The sequence below is a fragment of the Notamacropus eugenii genome, chromosome 1, assembly GCF_028372415.1.
Source record: "Notamacropus eugenii isolate mMacEug1 chromosome 1, mMacEug1.pri_v2, whole genome shotgun sequence".
Lineage (NCBI taxonomy): Eukaryota > Metazoa > Chordata > Mammalia > Diprotodontia > Macropodidae > Notamacropus > Notamacropus eugenii.
In genome coordinates this window covers 520,398,282-520,425,100 of record NC_092872.1, presented here as the reverse complement: position 1 = coordinate 520,425,100, position 26,819 = coordinate 520,398,282, and the positions used below count along the sequence as shown (strand labels likewise).

Below are 26,819 nucleotides of genomic sequence, written 5' to 3'. Positions count from 1 at the left end.
ACTATGCTCATTATCATCTCTCTCTGGGGGAAGAGGAAAATGAGGGAGTAAAACTACAGTTTTGAGTCTATCAAGATCTGAAGGTGCTCTGAGCCTGAAGCAGAAAAGGAATAACCGTGCCCCATGTAGAAGATTCCTTCCAAGTCTCCCATTGGATCAGGACAGCTACTAGGAGAAACAAGGTATGTGATTCTATTGAGGGCTTGGTATCAGGGCAAGTGTATGTTGATAAATGATTTGGGAGACCTGTCTAGGAGATGTAAGCACAGTATCATAGAAGGAATAACCAGAACTGTTCTGAGTCTACATGTGGGTGAAATTACATGGTAAAAGTCAGTGTTGGATAAGATCTAAGTGAGGTTTGAGAGTTGGTGTGAGAGCGAGTGTGCAATTAAGAATGTCCATTGGGGTAGGGATATGACCTAGTTTCTAGTCCCTTGCCTCCCTGTGCAATCTGATGAAAGGCTGTAAGACTACATTGTGTTCAACACAACAAATCTGGCCGTGGGACTTCTGAGCTGCTTCCTGGTTTCTGTTTCAGAAGGAAAATCTCCTGCCAGGCCTCTTGTGACCTAGGACACTGGATATCCTGATGGGGTCCAGTAGGGAGTCACTTCTTTCTGATACTATTAACAGAATTGTAATCATGTTAGTGCCTTCCCTCTTTGCAATGCTTTCTCCCCAAATCTCAAAGCTCTTTTCCGACCCCAACCTAATGACTCCCGACAGGCAGGTGAGTTTCAAAAAAAAAATAGCTGTTGCTTGGCATGAGTGTAGCCAGAGAAATGGGAGCCTTAGAGAGGGACTAGGACTGGCCTTAAGCCACTGGTGCGTCAGGGGCGTCTGTGTGTTAAAATACAAAACAGAGCCTGCTGTTGGCTGCAAGTCTGAAGCCCTGTGCTTCCTCCATTCACCATCCACTGCAGCTTACATATGGTCATTAAGAAAATTGCAGCCCAAGAGTTTCAGGGCCCTCAGAGCCTGCTGGGAATGTCATATCTGGAACTGGGGAACAGGGTTTAAGAAGGATATTGACAAGGTGAAGTGAATTCAACCAGAGGAGAGTCACCAGGATAGGGAGGTGCGTGTGTGTGTGTGTGTGTGTGTGTCTGTGTCTGTGTCTGTATCTGTGTATTTTATAGATAAGCAAATAGGCCAAGAAAGATAGTGACTTTTCCAAGGTCACACAGCTAGTAAATGGTACAGATTCATGGATTCACCTTAGAGCTGGAATAAGCACCAGAGGTTAAGTCAAGGAATCCCTACTTTGCTATCCTTGACATATAAATATCCAATTTCTGCTTGACCATCTCCAGTGATAGAAAATTCAATATATATGTACATATATATATACACATACATACACATTTATGCATATATATATATGAAGAGAGACAGAAAGACAGACAGACAGACAAAGAGAGAGAGAGAGAGAGAGAGAGAGAGAGAGAGAGAGACTTATAGGAGTCTAGGCTGAAGGAACTGGGGATGTTTAGCCTGGAAAAGATAAGAGTTGGAGTGAGGAAAAGGGGAAAAACACAATGGGTGTCTTCTAGTACCTGGAATAGTAATAGTACCTGAAAATAATTCCTGTGAAAGAGGGCTTAGATTTCCTCTGCTTAGCCTCAAAGGACAAAGCTGGAGCAGTGAATTGAAATTAAGCTTATTTTAGTGAAGAACTTGCTAACAAGTAGAATGACCAACAAGGGAATATAGGTTGCCTCTGTCGGTAGTGAGTTTCCTATCACTGGAGATATTCAGGCAGAAGCTGGGTGAGTATATGTCAGGGATAGCAAAGTAGGGATTCCTGGACTTAACCTCTGGAGTTTATTCCAGCTCTAAGGTGAATCCGTGAATTTGTGCCATTTACTAGCCGAGTGACCTTGGAAAAGTCACCTTGTCTTTATTGGCCTGTTTCGTTATCCATAAAATGAGGACCTTCTACCTACCTGAGCCAGTGGTTTTCTTTGTTCCCAGCTCAGGTTATCATGAGGAAAGTTGCTTGGTAAACCATAAAATGCTATAGAAACGGTGACTGTTTTATGTTTATTCTACTTCAGTTAGATTCAACCACAGCAGGGTAAGGTTCCAATTAAGATCTTTTATTGTATAGGTTTTACAATCAATAATGTTCTGAAAATCAAGACATCTCAAGATGCCTGCACCTGGGCTCTGGAAATGGGCTGCCAGGTAGATTCTTGATACACTCTCCCCCTTCATACCAAAAAGATTGCAAGGGAATTGCCTTATCAACAGTAACTGCAATTAAAGGTAGACAGTGTTTATTGGTGTCCTTGCAGGGCTCCCAGCACTCCCTTGCCCTCTCCTTTCCCCTGGAAAGGTGGTGACTTCAGTCACTTATCCCACAGTATAACCAGGCGTTAGTCCCTGGTTTCCCTCTTCTGGGGGATTGGCATTTTTAGCCTCTTTTCTAACTGTAGGATGAAAGGTCTTGTCCCAAAATAGCAATTTCTGGTACTGGTAAAGAGGTAGGTGGGGTAAATTGAGGAGAGGGAGGGTAGACACCCCCCACAGGCATGCTCTTATCAAAGCAGAAATAAATACCTACAGTGATTGCCTCTAGCCACCAGTCTGCACAAAGCTAAGGCCCTCCTAGTTCCTCACCAATCTCATTACCTGAAAGCTTGGTCGTTTCCAACATACACAAAATGCAAGATGTGCTACACAAAGCCCCAGGCTCTGCTATTTACTAACTGTGGCATCTTGGGTAAGTCACTCTGGGCCTCAGTTTATTCTTCTGTAGGGTACATGAGGGATTGGAGTAGATGGAATTACTGGAAAGATTCCTTTCAGCTCTGATATTCACTGCTCTAAGAGCCCTTTCAGTTCTTTTATTCTGTGATGGAAAGTCCCTTCCAGCTGGTGTTCTATGTTCTAAGGTCACTCCCAGTTCTGACATTCTTTATTCTAAGGTCACTTCCAGTTCTGACATTCTCTGTTCTAAGGTGATTCCCAGCTTTGAGATTCTCTGACTTGATCATTCTAAGTGAAAAAGAAAGAATGATTTCTAAATGGAGAATAAGTGGAAATCACTGGTGCCTATAAGTCCTTTCATTGAAAGTACAAAAAATCAACCAGATGAGACTTTGTGGTAGATTGGCAATTTTTTTCTTTTCATAAATTTAAATAACATTTCTTGGGATAGTGTGTGCTAACTTCCAGTAAGGTTCATCCGACTGAGGGAAGTATGTTAGGTGGGGAAAGGTATGGCCCAGAAGGGTTAGGACTCATCTCTCCTTTTCATAAACGTGTATGAGGGGGAAAGAGAAAGTCACTGACTCAGACTGAGAATTCCAAGCTGCACTATACCTCTTTCACCCTTTGCTCCTGGATGCTCTCAGTGTGATAAGCCCACTCTAGGTGGATTTTTTCTGCTGTCTCACTGATTATATGTTCTAGAAATCTGCCAGTATCACAGTGTTTTGCAAAAAAAAGAGATGTGGTTCCCTGGCAGAGATGGAAGTGTCCAAGTCAAAATTCTGACTTAGGACTTGAAGTTCTGAAAATCAGAATGAACTAGATTGGTCCTTCAGTTAAGGGTTTAGCCCTTTCTGCTTAGGGGGATCCTAGAGATGGCAGGGCAGTCCCATCTAAAATGCCCAGTTTGGCCTTGGAATTAGTCACCAAATCTTCTGATTATGTTCTGCTTGGGGGACAAGCCCTCTGAATGGCCCTTCTAGATTGTTTGTTAATACTCTTTTTAAAAGGTTTGAAAATTAGAGACTTGTCACAGGAGCACTAACCAGAGAGACAGGATGTTTAACCTGAAAGGAAAACTTAGGGGATAGGTCACAGTTATCACCTTGAATTATTTGAAGGTCTATTGTATGGAAAGAGAAGTGAGACTCATTCACTTTGACTCCTGAGGGCAAAACTAGGGGCACTTGGTAGAAGTCAAGCAGATTTGGTTTCATGTTAGGGAAAACTTTTCAATAATTGGAATTGTCCCAAAGTGGAAAAGGGCTGCCTTGGGAGGTAAGAGTTCCCTGTCATTGGTGAGCTCCAAGCAATAGCCAGATATCCCTCAGTGAGATCCCAAAGAAGGGATTCATGCTCAGGGAGGGTTGTGTTAGGAGTCTCCAAGGTCCCTTCCCTCCTTGTGATTCTGCGCAAGAGACTCCACACCCTTGATGTCCAAATCACCATACTTCATTTTAACTATTCCCTCATTCCCTTATAACATGGTCTGTTTGAAGCACCTCCATTTTATGATCTGTAAAAGGAGGGAGTGAAATTAAGTGGCCTCTGAAATCTATGATTCTGTGGCCCTGTGCTTGATTGACTGTGGAGCATTTTGCAGATTGTATATGGGGCATTCTGCAAAAGCTTACTTAATCTGTGTGTGTGTATGTGTGTGTTGTGTGCATGTGTACACACATGTACATATGTTTAGAATTGGCTCCAAAATAAAAATCTTTTCTGAATTTGGTGGTGCCATGATATAAAAATGATAGTTCTAAAAACCATTGTAGGAACTGAAATAACCTAATGAGGTGAATATCCTATAAAAGAAATGTGAATTCTTATCCATCAGATAATCTTTTCAAGTCTATTGTAGTTGATCTTGCCCTCTCTTTCAGTGTCCCTCCAAGGAACAGAGGTGGCCTTCTGACTGATCTTTAATGATCTTAACCTAAACATGGGCTTCTTTGGAAAGGCAACATGGTGTAGTGGACAGACAGTAGGCTGTGGAGTCAAGAGACCTGGGGACAAATCCTGCATCTAAAATTTACTATGACCATGGGCAAATATCTTCCCATCTCAGAGTCTCAGTTTCCTCATCTGTAAAATAGGCATAATAACACTTGAGATACTTGTGAAGAAAACACTTTGTAAACTTTCAAGCAGCGTAGAAAGAAGACTTCTTGGAACCCCAATCCTTCAACAGCTGCTGAGGCCTTCAGAAACAAGGCCCAACTGAATACTAATGGGATACTTGGGGGTGAAGGAAGTAGCTCCCTGGAATATCTGGTTCAAGGTGTAGCTGTGCTCTGTAATGTGGAAGTTGGGGGCAGGAGTGGAGGATGGTGGTCGAGGAGGAATGCTTCCTCTGCAAGAGGCTCTGCAGGAGTCCTGAAGGTCTCTTTCACCTGGTAGTTATTTGATCAGAAACAAAATTGCTTGGCTGGCCAGGTGGAGATGAGCACCAGGTGTGGGGGATGCCCTCTGGGAGGGCCTAGCTGGGATGGGACCGTCCCCATCACAAGAGAGTCCTTCGAGCAACCCTACTGGGAGGGACTCAGACATTGAGGAGGGGCTGAAGAGTGGTGTTGTACTCGTTAAAGACCAGGGCTGTGATGTTGCTTGAGTGGTCCTCTGCCCAAGCTGGGAAGGTCCCCAGCTGGAAGACGCTCTGGGCCCACGTATTCATGGCCAAATTAAGCAGCAAAACACCTGCAAGGTTCATCAGAAAACCTGTCCGTACCTGAAACACACAAAACCCAGAAGACCAAAAGGTTCATCCAGCAGCTCTGGATTAAGTTCAGAGAAAGTCACAGGGTTGGCAGAGATGCAAAAGACATGTGGTACAAACCCCTCATCTTAGAGATGAGGCAATGGAGACCCAGAGACATTGTGGGAGGTCTAAAGCTACTACAGTCAGTTAGTGTTCAGACCAAGGTTCAAACCTGGGAAATGGGAAGCAAAGTCCTGCTTCTTCCATTAACTTGATGGCGAGGTCATTTAAATTTTCCAGCACTCAGTTTTATCATCAGTCAAATGGAGACAAAACCCCTGACCTTCCTCCTTAATAGTAAGGCTGTAAGAGAGGGGCTCCTAACACTGTTTATGTCTCCTTTGGCAGCCAGTCTGGTGATGCCCATGGACCATCTGTCAGCAGAATGTTTTTGAGTACATAAAATAAAATATATAGCATTAAGAAGGAAACTACTTGTGCTGAAATAAAATATCAAAATATTTTTAAAAACCACCAAGTTCACAGATTTCAGGTTAAGGGGAATGAATATAAGAGAAGAAATATAAAGGTGAGTGCTGTCCATACATACATAAAGGGAATTATGACTGTTTTCATAGGAAAGTGCATGAGACCCTTAACCACATTGATTCATTTAAGGGCATTACCCCGCTGAGGGCAAGAACCAAGACTTACTCATCTTATTTAAAGGCAACCAATGGCAGTGAATAGAGCACTGGCGTAGGATAAGGACGAGTGGTTCAGTCTGACCTCATATACTAGCTGTGTGACCTCAGGCAAGACATGTAACCTTAGTTTTCCTGTCTGTAAAATGGGGATAATAATAGCACCTATCTTCCAGGGCTGTTGTAAAGATCAAATAAGACAATGTTGGCAGAAATGCACCAAGGCACAGTGTCTGCAAGATAATGGGCGCTTGCTGCTTCTTTTTTTTCTTTACCTTTGTTCCTTCTGAGCCCCTACGTAGAGCAGGTTCTTAGTTAGACTGCTAAATGAATGATATGAACATATTCCTAATATAACTGAACTATCACCTAGAATGGAATATGGAGCATAGAATGTAGAACCTGAGTGAAGGAGGGAACTTCAGAACACACACTAGCAGAGCTGGAAGAGACCTTTGAATATAGCCCAGCAGGGCTGGAAGGGGTCTTAGAATATGGACTAGCAAAGCTAGAAGAGATATTAGAATATAGACGAGCAGGGCTGGAAGAGACTTCAGAACATAGAACTTGGTTGTAGAAAGTGATCATCGAGATGATCTGTCTTAGATTTCTCATTTTCCAGGCTGAAAAACTGAGGTTCAGGGAGGAAGTGACAAGGTCACTCAGCTTGTAAACAGCAGGATCTAGAACCCAAGACCCCTGATCCCCAGTTCAGGGTTTTTCCATGATGCAACAGTACCTCTCATGAGACTGAATCTCCAAGCTGGCAAACTTTATCTGAAGTTAGACTTTGCTCGACACATTCTGAATACCCCTTGTGAGAAGGACAAAGGTATTTACTCCATTCATCCCCAGAGTGGGTGTGAACTTGGCCCTGGTTAAAATGGAGGTACCCAAGTTCGAAGCAATAGAGAGCCAGAGATGTCTTGTGAAACAGGATGCTGTGCTCCGCTGCTCAGGCCCAAGAGGTGATGAGCCCATGGCTGAGGAAACTGGGTGGAAGGTCAGGCAGGAGTCTGGTGAGCAAATGTCTCTCAATCCTTAGAGTGGCAGCCTGGCATAGGGTTAGGAATATCAGGCTAGGAATCAGAAAATCTGAGTTTGAGGGACCACTCTACCGTGTGTTACTTGAGTGACCTTGGTCCCTTCATTTCCATGAACCTCAGTTTTCTTGTCTGTTCTATGGGAACCTCAATGGGCTATCTCAGGAAAGGCACTTTGAAAAGTATGACAGAAACAAGACCATTTGTTGTTTTTGCCCAAGTTAAACATTTCAGAGCTAAGCAGAAGATGTGTTAAGGGCCTCAGAAGACGATGAAGATCTCTAGGCTTGGAGCTGGAGCTTCCATACCCTATGGTACTATCCCCTTTATATGCATGAGGAAAGATCGCTAAGCCTCTCAGACTAGTTGGCCTCCTCCTCTTTCAAAGCAAATATTGTTCTCCACTCAGTAGTATTTTATTTTTTTTAATCGCATGTGAAGATAGTTTTCAACATTCATTTTTATAAGATTTTGAGTTCCAAATTTTTCTCCCTCCCTCCCTTTCCTCCTCCCCAAGACAGTAAGCAATCTGATATAGGTTATGCATGTGCAATCAGGTTAAACATATTTCCAGTGTAAACATTTTGACTTAAAGTTTATTCTGCTGAATAAGCTTCACCACCGATCTTTAGATTCTAGCAACATAGCCCAGTGTAGTGGGAAAAGCACAAGATCTGGATCAGAAGTTGTGGTTGTTGAGTCGTTTCAGTTATGTCCAACTCTGTGTGACCCCATTTGGGGTTTTCTTGGCAAAGGTACTGGAGTGTTTTGCCTTTTCCTTCTCCATCTTATTTTATAGATGAGGAAACTGAGGCTAACACGGTTAAGTGACTTGCCCAGGTAATTCAGCTAATGAGTGTCTGAGGCCAAATTCCAACTCAGGAAAATGAGCCTGGCCCTTTATCCACTTTGCCACCTAGCTGTCTCTGGGTTCAAATTCTACTTGAGCTATTTACTGAATCTTTGTGAATCTGAGAGAGTCACTTCCTCTCTCTGGGCCTCAGTTTCCCCTTTGTGGGTTAGTTAGTTGTCAGTCAGATCTTTTATATATTGGTCAGAACAGAGAGGAACAGGGAATGAAAGGAGATGCACTATAGGTCTCAACTTTGGTAGCTGCTTAAAACCTTGCAGCTCAGCTCAAATCCTATCCCTTTTTCCTGACTTTGCTACCCATACTGATCTCTGCCCTTCTCTGAATTCCTATTGCCTTTACCATAATCACTATATAATTTATTATTTAATCACCCTCTCATTGTTTCACAGAATATAAAATGCCAGAGTTAGAGTTCTCCGAGACCAAGGAATTTCCTTTTGAGTGACATGGATCCCTTTGGCTGTCTGGAGGAGCCTATGGACCCCTTCTCAGAATAGTGTTTTTTAAATGTATAAACTGAAATACAAATCATCACCAAAAAACCCCAATTATATTAGAATACAGATATCAAAACTTTCTTTAAACTAAATTCACAGACCACTTCCCTGGAAACTATACATTGACCACTTGTGGGTCCACAGTGCCCAAGTTAAGAAGCCCTGACCACCTCTCATTCTATAGATGAGAAAATGGAGGAGAAATGACTTCTCTAAGGCCATATGGCAGATTAGGAGCTGTTGGGAATAGAATTTAGGTCTCCCGACTCTCAAACCAGCCCTCGAGCGTACAATTTACCTTCCCAATTAGACTCTAAACGCTTTGAGAGCAGGGCTCTTGAAATACTTCTGAACCCACACAGCATTGAACAAAGGGTTTCAGTGGGGACAAAACAGTAGAAAGACTTTTCTTGTAAAAGACTTAGAACCTTCAGACAATGTATTCAAGAAGCAAAGTTCCTGCCCTCTTCCCTACCTTTGAAAATTCAATCCAATCCAATAAATGTTTGTTAAGCACCTACTAAGTGCCAGGTACTGTGGTAAATGCTAGGGAAGTTCAAGGAGCTTAGATCTACTTGGTATTGCTCATCATAATTCTTAATTTCCAAAGAGCCTGATCATTAGACACTAGCGGTGTAGACCAATGCGATGGAAAGAGCTTGAGATCTGAAGTCAGAAGACCTGAGTTCAAATCCTAGCTTGGTTACTGACTACCTTTGTGACTTTGAGGAAGTCACTTTCCTTTTTTGACCTCCATTTCCCTCAATTACTATCTACTGATTAAAGGTTTGAATGGCATGACCCCTAAGAGCCCTTGTTAACCTAAACGTTCTGTGTTCTAAAAGTCACTCAGAAACTCTGAATTTTAAACTGCATACATTCCTTTCAGCTCTAAATCCTGAGAGTGGCTGAGTCTAAAAGACAAGTCATCCAGGAAGCCTGGATGCTCCTGGAGGGGGCCTAGGTGGAGGTTATCAGGACAGAGAACAGAGGTGCTTGCCAGAGGAAAGGCCATCCCCAGAACTTGCAGCCCAGATTCAGGGAGGAGCCCTCTAGCACAGAAGCCTCCCTGGAGAGAGTGGAAAAGGTACTAATGAGTGTTCCCCAGGCTCCTGGCCCTGGCCTGACACTAGTTAGCACTTAAATAAGCTACCACTCTGCCTTCAGTCAGACCTGGAAACAGAACAGACAGAAGGACACGATATTCAGAGGTTTTTTCTTTCTCTCTTTTCTCCCTTTCGTTATGTGGGTCTCTGAAAGTGACCTTCAAGACCCTATGGTCCAGTCCCCCTGCCCTTTTATAGCTAAGGAAACCAAGGCACACTTTCTTTTCTCTCCACCATTTGATGACCTTCTGTATAATCACTTATTTTCTTGCACGGAGGGTAGGGGGCATAGGGTCATAGCTAAGAATAAACTATTTGTATTTGGCTTTATATTATATATGATGAGGGCTTCAAAGATAATCTGCCTTCTTCAATCTTCTTAGACTTAGGGGAATATTGAAACAAGCCTATGGACCCAAATGTCCACCAGTAATAATAGCTAGCATTGTTACAGTGTTCTAAGGTTTGCAGAATACTTTACAAATATTTCACTTCATCTTAACAACCATGGGAGGTAGGCGCTATGTTTATCCCCATCATATAGAAGAGGAAACTGAGGCAGACAGAAGCTAAGTAACTTGTAGGAAAAGAGGAGAATGATAGATTTAGAGCAAAAAGAGACCTCAGGGGTCAATATCTGGTCCAACTCCATCTTACAGATGAGGAAACTGAGACCCAGAGAGATTAGGCCTCTTGTCCAGGTAGCAAGTAGTAAAACTTGGATTTAAGCTCGGATGCCCTGATTCCAAGCCCAGTATTTTCCATTGCACCACACAAAAGATTTCAGTACATCCAGTCTTAAATAATATTATTTGCTCTGTTGTTCAAGAAGTCAAGGATGTCCTAGAGTCATGGACTGTCAGAGTGAGGAGGGACCTTAGGACATAGAAGAACATCACAGCAATTTGAAGACTGTTTAGTTACACTAGACCAGGAGTTGTAAAGGTTTTTTGTGGCATGGACTCCTTGGGCAGATTGGTAAAACTTATGGTATCCTTATCAGAAAAATGTTCTTAAGTACAGAAAATTAATTACACAAAATTCAAAGAAAACCAATTACATGGAAATACAGTGATCAAAATATTAAAAGGTCCAAGTTCCTTGAAACCTATTCACTTGCTTCTTGGGAGTCTATGGACCCCAGATTAAGAACCCCGATATAGTATCTTTTCATTTTACAGATGGGGAAATTGAGTCCCAGAAAGAGGAAGGGACTTGACCGAGGTCCTACAGGTAATACTGAGTGGCAGAATCAGGATTTGAACTCGGCTATTCTGACTCTCAAGTCAGGGATCCTTCTGACTCACTTCCATAGGCTCGCCAAGCTGCCATTTAGTTTTCTGGTCTCCAACTCTGGAGATCACGAAGTGGCACTGACTTCTCAGCCTTCCCTGAACAACCTGTCCCTCCCTCCTTGCCGAAGCTCACAATTATCTTTTAGGAAGTTACCATGTCTTTGACCAGCAGATGTCCAGAAGCAAAGGCAATGGAGTTGGGGGGTGTTGACACTGGAAGCATGAATGCATAGGAACAGCCAACTGTGCCTGGGATCATCAGATACAGGGGATGGACTCGAAGGCGAATGGCCTGACCCAGGTGGAGAGAAGGAGGGAAAAACACACATCAAAGAGAATGTCAGAGCTGGAAAAGACCTTTGACATCATCCAGCACAACCTCCTCATTTGATCATATTCTATTTTTTTTTAAAAATATTTTCCAAAAACCTTAACATTGGGCATCCATACAGTCAACTAAACTTGTTTAGTAACTGTGTTTAAATTAATTTCAGCCTATATATATATAGCATTGTCACTTTTCAGCCATTCCCAAGTCTTTATCAGGATTCTTTCTTTTGTCAATTCATTCTTTTAAAAAATCTTTTGTTGTTTAGTTTTTTGTTTTTTTGCAACTGGATCTCCTGGTTTCACCCTGGCTGGAAGTACCAGCACTCATTCACAGGCTTGAACCCTCTGATCCAGACAAGGCTTTTTCACCCCTCCTTAGGCAGCCTGATAGAACTCTGCTCCAGAGGGCTCACCATGTTCAGTGTCAGACTTAGTGAGAGTGCCAAACTGACTTTAGCCCGTGCAGCTCAGAACTCCTGAACTCAGTCAATCCACCAATCAAAACCTGGTATCCCAGTATCAGAGATAACAGGAAATGTGCCACCACATAGGTTAGTATCTTTTGTTTCTACATCTGTAACATTTCCAGTGTATTCCTCCACTTCCTCCTTCCTGAGAGTCACCCCTCATGGCAAAAAAATGAAAAAGATTTTTTTTTTAAAGTTCAAAATTAGCCAGCACACCCCAGAAAGTCTGACATTATCTGTAGTGTTCCTCATCCATAGTCTTCCAATGTCTTCAAAGAAAAGATGGATAATGTCTTCTCATATCACTTCTCTGGGGCCAAGCCTGGTCATTATAATCTCACGGCACTCAGTTTTGTGGTTTTTTTGTGTTATAGCAATTGTGCATATTGTTTTACTGATTCTACTCCCTTTATTTTGCATCAGTTCATTTAAGTTTTCCCATGCCCTGCCATTATCCTGTTCATCATTTCTTATAGTATAGTAATATTCCATTACATTAGTCCACCACAACTTGCTCATTCATTTCTAACTTGATGAGTCTCTACTTAGTTTCCAGTTCTTTTTTCCTATAAATATTCTAGTGATTATAGGACCTTTTTGTCCTCTGACCTCCTTGCACTCTATACCTAACAGTGGAATCTCTGGATCAAAAAGGTATGGGCATTTTAATCTCCTGCTCCTTTTTATATTTTTTTTACTTAATAATATTTTATAGTCTGTTTCTTGCATAATGTTCATTCATTCTTAGTGATTTTTCCTTTTACTTAATTGTTGATAATGTGAATTTCATTTGCTGGTTCTGCTTTTTATTAGTTAGCTTTATTTCATAAAGGTTTTTCTAAATTGTTTGTGTTCCTCATTCTCATTGGCCTTAATTGTGTTAGAGTATCCCACTTCACCAAGGTACCATAATTTCTTTAACTATTCCTCTATTTTTAGACGTTTAGATTATTTATAGTTTCCTTTTTTGCTTTTGTTTTTGCCATTATGCACGATGCTACTAAAAAAATCTTTGAACAGATAGCTCTTTTCTTGCTGTTTTTAATAATTTTATAATCCCCAAAATGGAATGATTGTTTTTGTAACTTTTACTGTATATCAACAGATTATTTTCTTGAAAGATTCTTCAAGTTTACAATTCTACCAACAAAGTATGAGTGTATTTTCTTCTCCCTCATCCCAGCTATGAGCTTTGTTGCTTTTGAGGGACTGATTTGATGCATGAGATAGAACACAACCCGTAATTTGTATCCTACTGGTTATTAGTGAAACTGACATTTTGGGGAATAGTAATGAACAATTGGAATTTTTCTTTTGAAAATTCACACCCTCATTTTACAGAGGAAGAAATAAAACTAAGAGATGGGAACTGACTTACCCAAGCTGGTTAACACTGAATGGAGCTGGTATTCTAATTCTACTAATTCAGAGCCACCAAATACAAATTCCATGCACTTTCTGATCTCTCATGTTTTTCTCACTATTAGTCTCTCTGGCCTTCAGTGAATTGTATTTTACCTTGATCCTAACATGAGGAATAAGCTAGAGCAAAGTTAGGAAAGGAAAAAAATACCCCAAAACAAAAAACAGCCCAAGACTAACACTGTAAGTAACCATCATCAACCTCCCTTCTCAACTTCCTTTCTCACATAGTTTGAGGAGAATACTGGATTGAGTCAAAGGGCTTGGATTTGAATTCTGATTTTGGTACTTAGTAGCTGTGTGTATGCTTAAAAAGAACAACTAAAAATAATTTTTAATATTTCAAAAAATTAATATCTTATTTGATAATAATTAGATATAATAATAGACTGTTAAAATATGTTATATAATTATATAATATAATCATATCCTTAAATAATATTTAATGTTATATGACATATTCTGTTATATAATATATTGTTTATTATATAAATGATTTTTATTTATAAATATTTATACTTAGAAATATAATTATATATTCATATATAATTTATATATTTATATTGTTCCCATCCGCCCTTTCCATCAGATGAAGTCTTCACGTGCTTGGGGTAGACCCCCCTAACTCACCAATGGGGCTGAGAACCCTTGGTTACCCTCAACCTGGTTTGGCCCATCTGCCGAAACGGTTTACCGAGGTGTGGCCATTGTGCATGCTGCAGCTTCTTGGAGCCACAGATGAGCGTTACGCAGAACAGGTAGACCCCAAAGGTGGAAAGAGCCCCGAAAAGGGCTCGGCAGCCATCACACCAAAGGTACTGGTCCTCCCTGAACACATCCTACATCTCAATATATATTTATATAAATGTATGTTGTATATTATATTATATTGTATTATATTATATTACACTGTATTACATTATATTACATATAATTATATATTTTATAATTATATATGTTTTAACGATCTATTATTATATATAATTACATATTGTTATTAAATAAGAATATTAACATAAATATTTTAAATCACTTAATAATTAGGGTGTTCCAGCTCAACCCTAAAAAAGGAGTGAAAAAAAGCATTTTTTGCTTTTTTTTGTAGTGGTGGACTGTGTATATGGAAAACTGTATATCCAGGCAGACTCTGTTGATTTGTTGGTTAGTTTGGGATAACTATTTCTTTTTCCCCCTTTAAATTTTTCTTTTCAAAGACTAACTTACTGTGTAGGGGAGAGGAGGGATCTATGCAAAGATGAAAGTGATGCAAAACCAAAAGATATTACTAATTTGTTTTAAAAGAGGACCCAGTGCTCGACCTAAAGGAATGTATCTGATGGTCAACTCATCAAGAGTGTTGCTGTTCAGTCACTTTTCACTCATGGCCAACTCTCTTTTCTTGGCAGAGATACAGAAGTGGTTTGCCATTTCCTTCTCCGTCTCATTTTACCTATGAGGAAACTGAGGCAAACAGGGTTCAGTGACTTGCCCAGGGTCACACAGCTAGTAAGTGTCTCAGGAAGATGAATCTTCCTGACGCCAGCCCAGGCAATCTATTCACTGGTACCACCTAGCTGGCCATCAAGAGCAGGAAAAACATTTTTGGTTAGAGGGGACTTCCTGGTGCAACTTAAAATCAGATCATTATACACAAATCTCTGGGGTCTGCATGTGGGCAAGGGTGACCTTGGCCTCTCCCAATATCTTTTCTGGAGGAATAGGCCAGTCTTTCTTGAGAAGAGACCTTCCCACCCCGTTGACTGTGTACTAGAAGCATGGGCTGGGACAGAGGATGACAACTTTTCAGACCTCCTCTTGAGGTACTTACCAGTTCAGCAAGGACTGGGAGGAAGATGATGATGGTGGCCGTGTTGCTGGCAAACTCCGTAAAGAAGGCGATCACCACAGAGATGAGCAGGACTGCAATGGCAGGTGGCACATTCTCCAAGGGATGCAGCCGCCCACCGATCCATGCCGACAGCCCTGACTCCTGCCACGGAAGGGAAGAGAGGAGCTTACCACTCACCCCTCCACCAGTGTTCCCACCACCAAGTGGGCCTGGAGAAGTGCTGGCTGCTTCTACACTAGCAATATAGCTGTTTCCTCATTGGCAAAAGGAGTAATTTACCAAAGTGCTAAAGAATTTAACACCTCTTGTATGGATTGATTTGGTTATTGATCAACATGATAATTATTTGCATTTATATAATGTAAAGAGCTGGCTTTGTTGCCAGGAAGACCTGGGTTCAGGTTCTATCTCTAATATGTTGTGACTGTGTGACCCTGGAAAAGTCACCATCTCTCAGTGCTCTGGGTATTCCACTAAGTCTCTAAGTAGAAAAGAAGGGACTCACCTGCATTGGTGGTCCTCATTTTGGGCTTCCCTATATCAATGAAATCACATGTCTAGTCCCTATCTCTATCTATTATTTGTAGAGTGCTATGCATTTTTCATCTATAGGTACCCTTTTCCCAAGTTGTTTTGGAAGATAGCATTATCCTTATTTGACAGGTAAAGAAACTGAAGATTCAGAGTTGACAATTATCTGTCTAAAGTCATAAAGATTGTCACTGCCATAACCAGGACTCAAACCTAAGAAAAATGATATGAAACTGGAAGACCTGGGTTTGAATCCTGACCTCCATATATTAACAAGGCAAGACCAACTTGCCCTTTAATGTATTGACTCGCTGTGGCTTCCCATAGGGTCTAAGATAAAAGAATTGAATGACAATATGGATTGATGGAAAGAGCATGAGATTTTAGTCTTGGCTTTGTGCTGGCTAGCTGTGTGACTCTGAGGATGTCCATTTCTCTCTCTGGGCCTCAATTTCCTCATCCGTAAAATGAAAGGGGTTAGAAATTTGGCTTGGAATCGAAAGATATGGGTTCACATCCCGACTTACCCATTAATTTCTTTGGCAGTCAGGGTGGAGGAAGGGAGAGGCATTTACTAAAGCCTACTATATGCCACGTACTGTGCTAAGTGCTTTAACATAGCATCTCCCTTGATCCTTTGTGACATTTCACAAACCACTTAATTTCTCTGGGCCTCCATTTCCTTCTTTGTAAAATGCCAGGGTTTGACTAGATTCCTTCTAATGTCCCTTCCAGCATTATCATTCTGTGGTTCTGTGACTCTGTAGACCCTTTCAGATTTCTCTAAAGTCCTATGAGCCCATCACTTCCTGTGTCTCTGAGCTCAGTGCTTTTCCCATGATTCATTCACTGTCTGACTGGTGAGTTAGTAAGGAAATAGTGAATGGAACAGGCCTTCTCTCCGCACCTCATACCCCTGTCTAGATCCCAGGGAGAAGCGGATGAGGAATGTCACCTCTGCTCCCCCTCTGTCAGCCACTGGCTCTGGCCCAGAAGGGACTGATGGGGTATCCAATTAACCAAATAGTACAAGTTCTAAAGCAGAATGCTAATGACCAAGGCTTTCTATGCCTTGTGGGATGGCAGGGGGAGGGGAGTGGAGGGAATCAGTCCAAAGACCTTCTCTGGAGCTGGATTGGATGACAGGAAAGTTTCTTTCCCAGTGCACCCGCACAATCCCATGTGCTGATTTCCCTGGGTCACCACCACCATTACCTCTCACTAGGCCTCAATTTCCACACATAGAGAATAGATGGGATTATGGCTGGAAACCATGGGTGGCATCCCTGAGCATGGGATGCTTCTGTCTTATTCCTCCACTAGGCTGGGAGATCTGTGAGGGCAGAGACCAAGGTTGATCTAAGCCAGGGGTGGGAAACCTGCATCCTCAAGGTCACATACGAGGGCCCTGTATGGCCTTGAGGCTTCAGGTTCTCCCTCCCCACCCCATCTAACCTTAGGACTTCCTTTGCCTGGCACAGGGCTTTACATATTGGAGGAGCTGAACAAATGTTGGTTTGATTTGAATGATGATTTATATTTCTGCAACAATTTAAAGCGAATGGAGAACTTTCCTCATCACAACCTTGCTGGGATGCCAATGCAAATATTGCTGTCCCCATTTGACAGAAAAGGAAACTGAGGCTCAGAAAGGTCAAATGTTTTTCTCAGGATCATAAAGAAATGAAGGGCAGAGCTGGTATGTGAACTTAGGTCTTCCAATTTCAAGTTCAGGTCTCTAACTCCATCATCTACAGATGAAGTAATTGTCCAGAGATTTGCTCAGGGTCACGTGGACACCAGGCATAAAAACTGAGGCTTGAACTCAGGTCTTGAGTCCACCTCAGGGATCTTTTCCCATTTAGCACATACTGCTTCTCTAAGGGAGACCAAAGGAATTGCCTCCCATAATTTTTCATTTTCTCTGAAACTGGGAGACGGGTTTTCAAGAGAATACGAAGTAGAGAGACCGGGCATGATCCTTGACCTGGGATTCAAAGGTGGCAGGACCTAGAGAGATCACCTGATCTAAACCTATATTTCTATCCCTCATTTTATAGACCAGGAAGTGAAGTGACTTACCTAAGGTCACACAGCTCATGAGTGGCACAGACAGACCTGATACATAGGATTCTGGTACCCTTTGCCCTGCTTCACATCAGCTCTCAGTTCTCCTTTCCCAGGAGCTGGGACAAGCCCCTGAGATTCAGGAATGCCCTGGGAGGTGAGCAGGTTTGGATCTTAGGATCCTGGAGAGGGTGACCCTTGGCTAGCAGAGGAGGAATGGGGACAAGCATGCAGGCCCTTCTCCTAGGCTGAGCTGTGTGTCCCCACTCCCCGCAGAGCCTCATCAAACACAATGACTTGCTGAAATCAGGAGTCCTGAAGCTTGCTTGCCTCCTGGACTGGGTGCCAAGTCATAACTAGGCAGGCAGGGTCAGTTCTACCCTAGCTGAGCTGGGCTGGGCTGCCCACACCTCTCCCCAACCTAGGGAGCACAGAAGTGTCCACTTGAGCTGTGTGTCCCTTCTGCTCAGACCACTTCTGCCCTGAGGCTGTGCTATCTTGGTTAGTGAGAGTGCACTGCCTCTAGCTAGTCCCAGACAGGTGACCCTGCTGGTCTTCTTTCTGCTTTGGTTCCCTGCTGCTGCACCTCACAAACCTGGTCTCCCCAGACTAGGATCTGGAGGAGCTAAGCCCCTTAGCTTTGACCCTGAGGTGATGATGTCCTGACTGGTGAAAGCTCAGTCTACCTAGCCAACCCCAACACACACACACACACGCACACACACACATGCACGCACACATGCACACACTATTTCATTCCACTCGTCCTTCCATTTCTTGCTCTGGGAACAATAGTCAGAACCATGCCCCTATTGCTTCTGGAAGGGGCTTGCCAATCCACTGACCTTCTCTGTGACTCCCCTACCCAAAGCAGCCTTTTCTGACCACCATCCCCCTATAGGTACGTTGTTAAAATGTATGCTTCTTGAGGACTGTCTCACTTTTGAGTTTATATACCAAGGCCTTAGCACTTTTCATAGCAGAGAGTAAGCAACTAAAAACTGCTTATTCATTCCTTGGTGACCATGGGTAAATCATTTCTACCCTCTGGGTCTCAGTTTCTTCATCTGCAAAATGGAGATGATTTGTAAGACTGTTGCAATAAAGGTGCTGTATAAACTGTGAAGTGTTAAAACCGATCTATAATAAAACATAGGGGGTTTTACAGTTTACAAAAGCCTATCACATCCTATGTCATTTAATCCTAATGACAACTCTGGGTCAGAGGCCGGGCTGGTGTAATTAGCCCTGTCTTCCAGAAGAAAAAACTGTACCCTAGAGGTTAAATTATTTCCACAGAGGTATCTAAATGACCAGAACCCATGGCTTCTGACTCTATCCTTTCTGATCATGTCTAGTTACTGCAGACTTCTCATTACATAATGTCAAAACTAGAAAGGATCTTAGAACATAAAACATAGAATGTTAGAAGTGAAATAGATCTTAGAACATAGAAGGTAGAATGTCTAGCAGGAAGGGACTTTGGAGGTGATCCAATCTCCTCTCCCATTTTTCAATGAGGAAACAGATTATGAAATCACTCTGTCAAGGTCACATGATTTTTAAGTAGCAGCACCATGTCCCAATCTCAAGAACTCCTGATGCCCAAGTCCAGGGCTTTTTTTAATCAAAAATCATCCCTTCCCTCCTCAGAAGCTAGAACCCCACCTCCTACCAATTCTGAGGCTTTAGTCAAGAAGCTTCTGAAAATCAGCTGAGGACCCCTGGCTTAACAATGCACCTCAGGGAAGCGGTGGGAAATCCATGCCAGTATCAAAGATATTTCCCTTGACCATGTCCCTAGAACTTCCCATAGCTAGTACCAAATGAAAGAGAGCTGCCTTTGTCCAGTCTGTCCTAAGGTCAGGCCTCAGATCAAGGAGCTGTTTAGGGGTCTCTCAAACACTGGAAGGAGGACATTACCTCACATCCTTTGGCCATTGCAAAACCCCCACCCAGCAGGAGGATGATGTTCCAAGGCACCGTCTCTTGGACCTTCTTCCAAGACAGCAGGGGCTCCATCTCTGTGTTGGGAGCTGGGCAAAGAAATCATACTATGAGACTGCAGTTCATGATTGGTAGAACGCAATGCACGACTGGGGTCAGGGACAAAGCAGGTGATATCGGCTGTCCATGAATATGTCAGGTTGGAAGGATAACTCTTTTCCAAAGGGATGGCACCACTATCTGCCAAGCTTAAATATCCTTAGCTAACATTACTATGTGAAGGGCTGTCATATGAAAGGATTTGATTTATTCTGACTCCAGAGAGAAAAGGAGCAAGGGATAGATGTGGTAGGGAGGCAGATTAAAATTTGATGTATGGAAAAGTTTCCAGAAACGACACTTGTCCCGCTCTGTTGCCTTCTGCATGCCCCCTTCAGTGACACTGGCCTGCTCGCTGTCCCTGGCACAGGACTCTTCATCTCGCTAGTCACTCCTCATGCCTGGTGGGCTCACCTCCCCACCTCATCTCTTTGCTTCCCTGGTTTTTTCATTACTCAGCTCACACATGCAGGAGGCTTTCCTGGGGACCTCTGCTGCAACTGCTTTCTCTCTTGAAAATTAACCCCAATCTACTCTGTATAAATTTTACTGAGGCCTAGTTATTTACATATTTTACATGTTATTTACATATTTACATATATTTACATTCTAATGTGAACCCCTTGAGGTCAGGGAGAGTGTTTTTTGCCTTTCTTTGCATCCCCTGAGTTTAGCAAAGTTTTTGGCACATAATTGGAGCGTATGACATGGTTGACTAACTGGCTGTCCTAAAGTGGAGTTTGGGGCTGTCTTAGGAGGTGGTGGGATTCCCATCACCAGAAGCCTTCAGGTAAGCTGGTTGACCACTTGGAATATTGTAGCGGGGACTCCTGGCAGGGATTGTTGGACAAGAGACCTCTAATAATACAATGCTCATTTCCCTACAACTCTATGAGGTAAATCATTGATGGATTATTAGCCCCATTTCACAGATAAGGAAACTGAGACTCAGAGGGAGGTGACTTGCTCACAGTCCCAACTAGGATGTACTAGAGGTGACACTTGAACCCAAGCCTCCTGGATGCAAGTCCTGAGTTCTTTCTACTTGTGACCTTCAAAATGCCCAACCTGACCACATCCTGCAGGTAAGAGATATGGTCCTGAGACATCACCAGTTTGCATTTGAATGGTGTAGCTAGCTAGCTACATAACCCTGAGCAAGTCTCAGACCCTAGAAGTAAGGAAAGGATAGGTATGGCTTCTCCAGGCTGGATCCAGGAGGAATCTAAGCCTCACACACTTTGGCAGACTCCCCTATTTCTGAGTAACTGCCCATGTGGACCCTGGATACATTAACTTCTTCATGCTTCCTCCCAAACCTTTGTCTACCTTCCTGGGTTCTCGACTTGACCTGACCTGACATGACCAACGTGTCCTGTACCAGTACATGGCCCTTTGGTCTTGCCTGTCAGTACCAGCTCAGTCACTCCCTTTGGTCTTGTTGTGCCAGAGAGGCATGAATATTTTTGTGCTATGGCCTGTATAACCCCACCTGAAGATCTCTCACAGCTCTGATGTCCTATGCCCTGACGGTTCTATTCAGCCCATGCTATGTTCTAAGGTTCCTTCTGATCTCACCCTCCCTCACTACACCCCTGCTACGATGGCACAAGTGATATGCTTAGTTTGGATGCTTTATTTCTAGAGGCCAGCCGAGCTCCCAGAAAGGGTTTTGGAGTCTGAAGGGTCTGGGTTTAAATCTCCCTCTGCTATTTACTGCCCGTGTGATGCTTTGCAAATTTCTTCCCTACTCTCCTTCCCACCCTGTGGGCCTCAGTTTCCTCATCTATAAAATAAGGCTGTTAAAATAGATAGCCTCTAAAGCCCCGTACTCTCTAGATCTACGGCTAGCCAGGGGAAGCAGTCTGGTATATGAAAAGAGCCCTGGACCTCTGAGGAACTTAACCTTAAAAGATCTGGATTTAAGCGCTGACTTGGACACTGCCCATCTATGTGATCCTGGGCCAATTGTTAATTACTCTGGGCCTCAGTTTCTTCATCTTTAAAATGGGTATAATAATGCTGGAACTACAGTCTCAGGGCTGACTTGAGGAAAACGCTTCACACAAGACTTAAAGTGAGGAGGAGAGGGTCGTGTAGGTATGAAAGTTGTTGTAAATGTAGCTGTCAGTCAGCCCCTGCTGAGGCCCGACCTTGAATGGCTTACCTTTCAAGTCAAACCACCATTTGAGAGCTGGCTTCTGGGACGGAAAGAAGAACAACACGGTGACAATAGAGATGCCGGTGACAGCGTCAGAAAGAAATCTACCAAAAAAAGGAGAAAAGAAGGCATAGGGACCCTGGGGAAGCCTGGCAAGGGAGGGATTCTGCAAAGATTAATGCAAATGAGGATTTCTGAAAGGAGAGTTAGCATTCCCAACCATGCACAAGGTGCATTGTCAGAAACTGGTTCTCAGCTGCACTCTGGGATCCACGCCTCCTGCTGCTGCTGCAGCACACAGGCTGCTGGCCTCAGAAACCCCCAGAAAGACCACCTCCTCTGAAATAGCCCCAAGGCCAGTGCTGGGACCTTGCCCTATTCCCCTCCTCCTCCCAGCCCACCGTAGGAGAAGAAACGATGTGTGCTAGAAGGCATACAAGGAGTGAAGGGGACTGGTAACCAACTTGTGGAGACCAGAAAAGTACAAGAAAGGCTTGGGCAGGGGAGGGTGGAGAGCTATGTAGGAAGCCTCTGAAGGCATCAGCCTCTTCCTTTGACATCTAGGAAAGGCTCTGTATGAATGGGAGGGGGTGGGGCAGGGGGAAGCAGTAGGCTTGGAGTTTGGGACCTGAGTTTAAATCCAAGCTATATGAGTAACTATGCAACCTTGGTCTCTTCATCAGTTAAGTGAAGGCATTAGATCGGATAATCTCTAAAGGTCTTTCAAGCTAAAAATCTTGTCTCTTGTGTTTCTGAGGAGAGATCAACAAGAGAGGGGAGAAATTTAAAGAATAGTTTTCACCTTGAGTGAGAAACTAAAGAGAGGGGGTGGGGGGGAGAAGATGTGAGGGGGAGAGAAAGAGGTAGGAGACAGAGACACAGAGAGAGATAGGGAGAGAGAGAGGATGGGGAGAGGGAGGAGAGAGGGAGGGGGAAGAGGGGAGAAAGGGAGAGACAGACAATGAAGTTTTACCATATAAAATTTAAGTTATTACCATATAAAATGCTATGCTAAAAGCTAGCAAGAAGGGGAAGATGAGAGAGGGAGCACACTTCTCTTCTCCCCCAAACGTTGCACATCTCCCAGAAGGCTCCTCCTTCTCTTCAGGACTAATCAATTCTGGACATTTACATATATCTTTGAGATTAATGGTTGCTCTTTCAAGGGTTTTGTTTTCCTCCTTATTTTAATGCAATTTTATCCTGTGATATTGTGAACTGTACTCTTTCAAAAGGCAATACAAGATTGGGATAAGTCTCAGTCTACTTTGGAATATCATGCAAATATTTTTATAAGTTTCTTGGATGGGGAATTATGAGGTAAGAGAAGTCAAATCTCTAGAAGATAAACTGATTCTTCACTTGAGAGATATCATAGCATAGGGGAATGAGCACTGAATTTAGAGTTATGGGGCCTGGGTTCAAATCCCAGCTCTGCTACTTACTAACTGTATGACTCTGGGTGAGTCAGATAACCTCTCTGAGCCTCAGTTTTCTCATCTGTAAAATGAAGGCTTTTGACTAGATCAGGGATGGGGAACCTGTGGCCTCAAGGTCACACGTGGCCCTCTAGGTCCTCATCTGTGGCCCTTTGACTGAATCCAAATTTCACTAAATAAATCCCCTTAATCAAAGGATTTGTTCTGTGAAACTTGGTCTCAGTTAAAAGGCCACACTCAAGGACCCAGAAGGACACATAGGGTCTCTGGGCCACAGGTTCCCCACTCCTGGACTAGCTGGTCTCTGAGCTCCCTCCCAGCTCAAAATCTCTGATGAAGTCAACTAACTCTTTGGACCTCAATTTCTTCATCTGTAAAACAAGGGGATTGGACTAGATGGATTCTACCATCCTATCTCATGAGAGCTGTTGACAAAGAATGATAATAATCTGAGCCAAGTCCACCCCCTCCACCAAAACAATGACATCCAGGTTCAGCCTTTGACAAAGACACTGAAGAGGATCAGAGTTTCTTACATGTCTTTCCTCTAGGTCATCTCTCTGCTAGGAAACAAAGGGAGAAAACCTCTCTGCTGATTTGAAAACTAGTACTCAAAGGGACCTAATGCACTATGCTCTCTAGGTAACATCTTGGTGATATAATTACAACACAGTTCAATTATAACTATAATAAAAATAACCACAACTCATCTTTCTAGAGTGTTTTAAATTTTACAGGTAGGTAGTCTAAAATATTATCCCCATTTTATAGATAAGTAAACTGAAGCTTGTAGAGAGCACTTATACAAAGTCGTATAGCTAGTGTCAAACCCAGGATTCAAATCCAGGTCCTCCTCACTCAAGTCTACTATATTTTCCACCACACTAATAATGTGCCTCCCACAATGTGACTGACATTTGGGAATTCTGGGTCCCACAGTAAGCTAGAAATGGCAAGAGATTTTTTTTGTCCAGGGATGTCTTTCTAGGTCCCTTGAATTCCACTACACTATGGCTTTTTGGTCCCGATCAAGGACCACCTTTGTATAAAGATTCCTGAGAGGGAACAATAGGCTGATCCAGGCAACACTTGGAGTCTGATAACAAACATGGAGGAGTTGAAGATAACCGTTACCACAACTTTTTTTTTTCTATCTCCCAGGTAGAAAACCAAAAGTGGTTGACAAGGTTGAACTTTCCCTTGGCCTGGTGGATAGGTATGCCCACCATATTCCAATCAGGGTCAGAGGGCTGAATTCAAAAACCCAGTTCAGAGAAGGTTTTGGGTTGAGCATGTCTGAATTGCCCAGGAGAGGAGGAGACATTCTGAACCTTCAGGTGGACTTCAGTAGGCCAATCTCTTCCACTTGGGAATGAAAGCATTCTTGTTAATTACATGCACATGAGTGCCAAGTCTGAATCCTTTTTAGTTTCTAAGGATTCTATAGCCATCTTACAGCCTCAAGCTTTGAGGCCCTAAAGAGGCATAGAGTATTATAGGGGAGGTAGGGCTTAGCATGTAAGAGTTGGAAGGGCTGTTAGAAGAGAGTTAGAAAAAGCCTTAGGATAAAGAACATATAACATAAGTAGGAAAAATAATAATGATCGTGATTTTAAGTGATTTTGAGTCATAGCTGACTCTTTGTGGCCCCATTTGTGGTTTTCTTTTCAGAGAGTGGTTTGCCATTTCCTTCTCTAGCTCATTTTACAGAGGAGGAAACTGAGGCAAAGAAGTGACTTGCCCAGGGTAACACAGCTAGAAAGTGTATGAGGCCAGTTTTTAATTTAAGAATATGAGTCTTCTTGACTCCAGGTCAGGCACTCTATCTTCTGTGCCACCTAGCTGCTCCAAAAATATGACAGCTAATGTTTATATAGTGCACTTTACAAATATCTCATTTGACCCTAGGGACTGGTATTATCCCCATTTTTGCAGTTAAGGAAACTGAGTGAGATAGAGGTTAAGTGATTTGCCCAGGGTCACACAACTAGCAAGACTAGTTTTGAACTGGAGTCTTCTTGACTCCAGATCTAGGGAAGGAAATTTCAACATTATTTAGTGCACTTGACACCACTTGAGGAACAGAGAGGGAAGTCCCAAGGCAACACTATAAGTTAATGACCAGAATCTCCATTTTCTGACTCCTCCAGGTTTCTCTCCAAGATATCCTCAAAGTGAGGACAACTTTTTGAGTGACCTCCTCCTAAAGGGGCAGATCCTTTCACAGCCAAGAAGCTCCAAAAGCAGGGTCCCTCTTCCCCTGGTAGCCTTAGCCCAGACCCCAGAATCAGCCCAGGGCCTATGCCAAGAGGCACCAATGCATGTCATCTTACCCAGGGGAAAACAAGCTGGCCCAGCCGGGGATGAACTTTGGGTCCCTGGAGAAGAGCAGAATGGCAAACAAACAGAAGAAAAAGAAGACCGCTTGTTCTGCAAACCTGTGGATCACACAAAAGACAGCGTTGAAAAGTACCCCGGCCCTCAAGGAGCCCTGCTAGGGCAGGCGCAGCCTGGGTCTAACTTGGGGAGGAGCTGGAAGTTTCCCTTTCCTATGGCCTCTGGAATATTTAATAGGAATAACATGGGGGTTGGGATGCATCCAATTCCATTTGCTTGGTTTTCCTGTCACCCCAATATTTCCAAAAATACACCCATCAAATATGTTTAATGTGATCGTACATCTGCCTCTTTCAGATTGCCAGCCATCTTGGGAAAGGGGGAGGGGAGGGAGGGAGAAAAAAATTTGGAACTCAAGATCTTATAAAAGTGAAAGTTGAAAACTATCTTTATATGTATTGGAAAAAATAAAATACTATTAAGGAAAAAAAACCACACCCACCGATTCTGCCCAAATCACATTGTCCATCCCCAGGAAGGAACTCATCTTACCCAACAGTGATAGCAGCTTCTAGTTTCCAGGTACTTTATAGATCACAAAGGATTTATCTATCATCTTTGCCTCATCACCCCAGTGAGGTAGGGAGTGAAAGTAACATTCTCCCCACTTAAAGTGGGGAAAACTGAGGCCTAGAGAGGTGAAGTCACTTCTCCATCATCACAGAGCTAGTCAGTGGAGGCATCAGAGCTAGGATCCCTCTTTTGACTTTAATCTAGTGCTCTTTCTCTGCTGGTTCACAGAGGGCTTCTGATGCGTGTGTGCATGTGTGTGTATTTCTGTACACACATGCACACACATAGGCCAACAGGGGTAGTGATGAGAAAAATGATAAGGGACCTGGCAAACATTTGCTGGTGTTCTGGAGGCAGCCCCAGAGAATGATGGGACATTTTGTGGACAGCTAATGACTAGGGATAGGATCAGCGAAGACAGCTGAATAGCAGGTTAGAAGGGACCTTTTATAACAGAATATCTGAACTAAAAGGGATATGAGGTCTTAATGACATCACTGAGGGCCCTCCCCAATCATTAGAATGCCCACCCTTTAGTCACCTGAGAATCTGCCTATTCCCTGAAGCACAAGATATAGAATCCTACCCAGCTTAGCCCAATTTGGACACCATAAGAGGAGTCCACAGGAGGAGGAGAGGGTGTATCTTCAGATAGGGCCAAA

At 43.0% G+C, this 26,819-nt stretch overlaps 1 protein-coding gene and 1 long non-coding RNA gene across 3 annotated transcripts in view; one reads left to right on the top strand and one right to left on the bottom strand.

Annotated features, from left to right (window-relative positions):
* On the top strand, window positions 1-25,587 carry LOC140520033 (uncharacterized). The gene is made up of 3 exons (XR_011972360.1): window positions 1-182; window positions 13,744-13,969; window positions 25,398-25,587. It is a non-coding gene; the product is annotated as an uncharacterized lncRNA (long non-coding RNA).
* SLC13A3 (solute carrier family 13 member 3) overlaps window positions 2,082-26,819 on the bottom strand; it is an 80,879-nt gene continuing 56,141 nt past the window's right edge. For both annotated transcript variants that reach the window (XM_072633658.1, XM_072633659.1), the window contains 6 exons: window positions 25,581-25,685; window positions 21,815-21,912; window positions 19,525-19,637; window positions 14,983-15,144; window positions 11,090-11,227; window positions 2,082-5,446 (listed from right to left, as the gene is read on the bottom strand). In XM_072633658.1, coding sequence (XP_072489759.1) covers window positions 5,261-5,446; window positions 11,090-11,227; window positions 14,983-15,144; window positions 19,525-19,637; window positions 21,815-21,912; window positions 25,581-25,685 — 802 coding nt within the window. In that variant the 3' untranslated portion in view covers window positions 2,082-5,260. The remainder of the gene's footprint in view (window positions 5,447-11,089; window positions 11,228-14,982; window positions 15,145-19,524; window positions 19,638-21,814; window positions 21,913-25,580; window positions 25,686-26,819) is intronic.